The 3928-nt window shown below is 38.6% G+C and overlaps 1 protein-coding gene across 1 annotated transcript; it reads left to right on the top strand.

Annotated features, from left to right (window-relative positions):
* The first annotated feature begins 1407 nt into the window (after positions 1 to 1407).
* Positions 1408 to 2169, top strand: LOC126696124 (uncharacterized). Its single transcript, XM_050392908.1, has 2 exons — positions 1408 to 1626; positions 1738 to 2169. Exons 1-2 carry the CDS (start codon positions 1408 to 1410, stop codon positions 2167 to 2169), a joined length of 651 nt encoding a protein of 216 aa, XP_050248865.1.
* Positions 2170 to 3928: the final 1759 nt, after the last annotated feature.

Raw genomic sequence — 3928 nt, 5'->3', positions numbered from 1 at the left:
ACCACTCCACTCAATTTTTTATTTATTGGATATGAATTTTGAAAAATCCACAATTAGAATACATTTTTTTCTTATATCCTCCATACTTGCAAAACTTCAAGAAGATCAAGGATCAATAGCTTACTTCATCAATCAAATGTTTAAATTTTGAGTTTTTGTAGTCTAAAATTATATGCAAAAAATAAGTTTATAGATCAAATAGTAAATAATATTCGAGTAACAAAAAATTTGACATGTGTTTTAAGGAGCATACAATTCAACAATTAGATTTTCAAAATATGTAGCTATATTAATTTGTTTAATGAAAGTTGTAGTCTTAGGCTACAACTATGTTTGTAATCAAACTTTGTCCTCATAACAATATATTGGGGCTAGATTTTCAAAATATGTAGCTATATTAATTTGTTTAGTGAAAGTTATAATCTTAGGTTACAACTAAGTTTGTAATCAAACTTTGGTTCTCTTAACAATATATTGGGCCCTTACAAACAAAAAGAAAAATCCAAGAAAAATTTTATTTAACTAAAATTTTGAAAGAGATGTAACTTGCAACATTGATAATGAGATTATCGTGCTACAATTTTACAATAAAAAAAATTCGTAGAAAAAAATCATAAGATTTTATGTATTTGGGTTTTTTTTTTTTTTTTTTTTTTTTTTTGTCAATATATGAAGCTATCTTTTTATTAAATTTTGTATAATTTAAGTTTTTTAATGACAACCCTAGAAAAAATTCCTAGAGCTGCCACTGACTAGGGACTTCAGTTTCCTTTTCGAAAACAGGTCTTGGTTTTTTAGTGTGGTTTGCCATTTCTTATTTTGCATCTTTTATGTTGCTTTTATTTAATTGCTTTAGTTTTATGTTATGTTCATGCAATATAAAATTTGGCTAATCATGTATATTTGGACTTAATATTGGTTTAAAATTGTGTTAAGCCATAAAATGGGTCATTTGAGGGATGTAAATATTGTTCTAGGTTGTTTTTAGCATTTCTTTTATATATATAAAAGAAAGATCAATCACATGTGTTTTCTTAAATTTACACAATAATTCATGGAAATCTAATAGCAAATTCTTTTTAATGAATCAGTGATAGTTTCATTAACAAAGAACAAAAAACAAGAATTCATGAACAACCCAATGCGGTACAGCACAAACAAAACAAAACTGCTCCACGGACCACAGTCCATCGCAATTCGAAACACAAACTGAAACAAGAAACAACAGGACTAATTAAGGTAATTATTACTACAATCACCAAGAAAACACATCTGGTAGTAGTTTTCCTCTCCCTTAGTAGGAGTCCCTTCTCTCTCTCTATGGTAAGAGCTATCTTCCTCCCTCAGGGCTCTTTCTTTTGGCAGCGCCGCCAATCACAGGTGGTGGCCAACCCTCAGTCGACTAGGATGGAGCAAACAATACTAGATAGCATCCAAAATCTACAACTCACTAAGGAAGAAGAAGAAGACATTCAGATCACAAACCAAAGTAGACCAAAAATCTTAGAGGAATGTGCATTAAGCCTTTTTGGTAGGCTACAGGCCAATAGGCAGCAGAATCAACGTGCTTTGAAGAGCACACTAAGATCGGCATGGAAGATGGGCTCAGACCTCAGAATCGTTGAGGTGGGTAACGGCATTCTCCAATTCAAATTCAGCTCTCAATATCAGATGGAATGGGTGGAAAAAAATGGCCCTTGGAATTTCGATAACAACCTACTGCTTCTCTGGTGATAGAATAAGGGACTGACTGCAGCAAACATGGAGTTTACACACTCCCCTTTTTGGCTCCAAATTTGGGGATTGCCATTTGAGCATATGTCAGAAGACACTGGGAAAGACATAGGAAGCAGGCTGGGAAGATATGTGGAGACTGATACAAGATCTTGGCATTTTGACCAAGCTAAGTTTATGAGGGTTCGGGTAGAGCTGATGGTGGACAAGCCTCTGCGAAGAGGTGGGTACATCACAAGTCCAGAAGGTGCAAGACTGTGGGTCACCTTCAAATATGAGAGGCTCCCTGTAATATATTTTTATTGTGGAAGGATTGGTCATGATGCTAGACATTGTGCAGTACCAATAGATGCACAGAGCCAAGAACCCCAGTATGGTGATTGGCTTAGAGCCAACGACACATATAAGGGAAACAATGAAAGAAGCAAACCTTGAAATGATAGTAGCAACCATTCGAATGGGATGGTAGGAATGGAACGGTCACAGATGCCAACGGAGGAAACAAGGGAAACGCTGGTGAAGTCCAGTGAAGGTGATCACACCAATGGTGCAGATCATGGGATGGAAAAAGTAGAAAATTGGGTGGCTCAAGGTGATTTGGACAAGTTAGGAAACCAGGTGGATGGACAGATGCCTAGATGGGACAGCTCCGAAAAAGCTGAATCTGATGTGCAAATAGGGAGTAGCACCAGTGACTCGCAAAAAATGCTGACATACGGGTTAAAGAAAAAGGAAAAAGCCAATGGAGATGCAAGTTCAGTGATGGGCCAACAAAAGCAAAAAAGAAAGGAAGAGGGAGAAGTGATAAGCCCAATAAAGCCCAAGACCGATTTTCATGATGTAGGCATCATTGGCCATTTGGACTTGGGCCCAAACAGCGATGGACAAAAGAGAGGAAAGGGCAGGCTGAAGAAATTGGCTAAGGAGCAAGCCCATGAGGTGAAAATTCTATAATGGATCGAGAGGGTGCGATGGGGACTAAAAGAATGGGAAAAATAGAAATACTAGAGGCAGAGGAGAATAGAGTGACTAAAAAGGTCTGTGGGGCAGAGGAAGTACCCACGAAGAATGGGAATTCTATGACTAGATCGGCGATGGCTGATAAGCGGCACCGCCGTGGGCCATGAGTACCTTTGCCTAGAACTACCGGGGGCTTGGGAACCCCCGGACAGTGAATGTGTTGCGGGAATTTATGCGATGCCTAGATCCCAAAATCGTCTTCTTATCGGAGATGAAGATGAAAATCGCGAGGTTGAAGAGAGTGATGTTTAAAATTGATTATGTGAGTGGCTTCTATGTTTAGAAGGAAGGAAGGAAAAGGAGGAGGCTTAGCATTATTTTGGAGGAAGGAGGTAGACCTGGAAATTAAAAGCTACTCATAACACCATATTGATGTTGTAGTAACAGAGGCAGGATCGGGCTTTAAGTGGAGATTGACTGGGTTCTATGGGCATCCGGAGACACATCAAAGAAAGGAATCATGGAATTTCCTTGCTACTCTAAACAACCAATTTCAGCTCCTTTGGTTATGCTTGGGAGACTTTAATGAGATTCTGTTAGGAGAGGAAAAATTAGGGGCCTTCCACGGCCTTAACAGCAAATGGATAGCTTTTGGTATGCAGTTAATAGATGTGGCTTCAAAGATATGGGATATAGTGGGCTGGCCTTCACATTAGAGGGTGAGAGTAGAATTTATCTGAGACTTGACCGAGCTTTTGCAACGATGGATTGGCTTAATCACTTCTAAAGAGCCAAAGTTCACCATTTAACGAACACAGCTTCTGATCACTGCCCACTCTTACTCTTGGAATCATATGTAGTTAGTCTACGTCGAAAGCATAGATTTCATTTTGAGACAATGTGGACAAGAAGAGCTGATTGTGAGGATGTAATCAATGAGGCTTGGAATGGCAACCTTGTGTCACGAAGTCCAGCAAGCATTGTCGAAGGGCTTAAGTGTTGTGAGGCAGCATTGACAAGCTGGAGTAGTGAGGTGTATGGCAACATCCCTAAAAAGATTCAGGAAAAAAATAAGCTTCTGACTGAATTAACCTATAGAGATAAAGATGGGCAGCATGGGAAGGAAATAAACATGCTTAGAAAGGAGATTAATGAGCTGCTAGATGGTGAAGAAACCTACTGGTCTCAAAGATTGCATGTCTAGTGGTTGAGCGAAAGGGGTCGCAATACCAGA

Source organism: Quercus robur, chromosome 8 (assembly GCF_932294415.1).
Source record: "Quercus robur chromosome 8, dhQueRobu3.1, whole genome shotgun sequence".
NCBI lineage: Eukaryota > Viridiplantae > Streptophyta > Magnoliopsida > Fagales > Fagaceae > Quercus > Quercus robur.
The sequence above is the reverse complement of the archived record's forward strand: the minus strand, read 5'-3'. Positions and strand labels throughout refer to the sequence as shown.

Excerpts from the sequence above, each read along its gene's own strand:
- LOC126696124 (XM_050392908.1), top strand. The coding sequence starts at position 1,408 with ATGGAGCAAACAATACTAGATAGCATCCAAAATCTACAACTCACTAAG. Across the intron at positions 1,627-1,737 it reads CAGACCTCAGAATCGTTGAG|AATAAGGGACTGACTGCAGC; the intron begins GTGGGTAACGGC and ends CTCTGGTGATAG.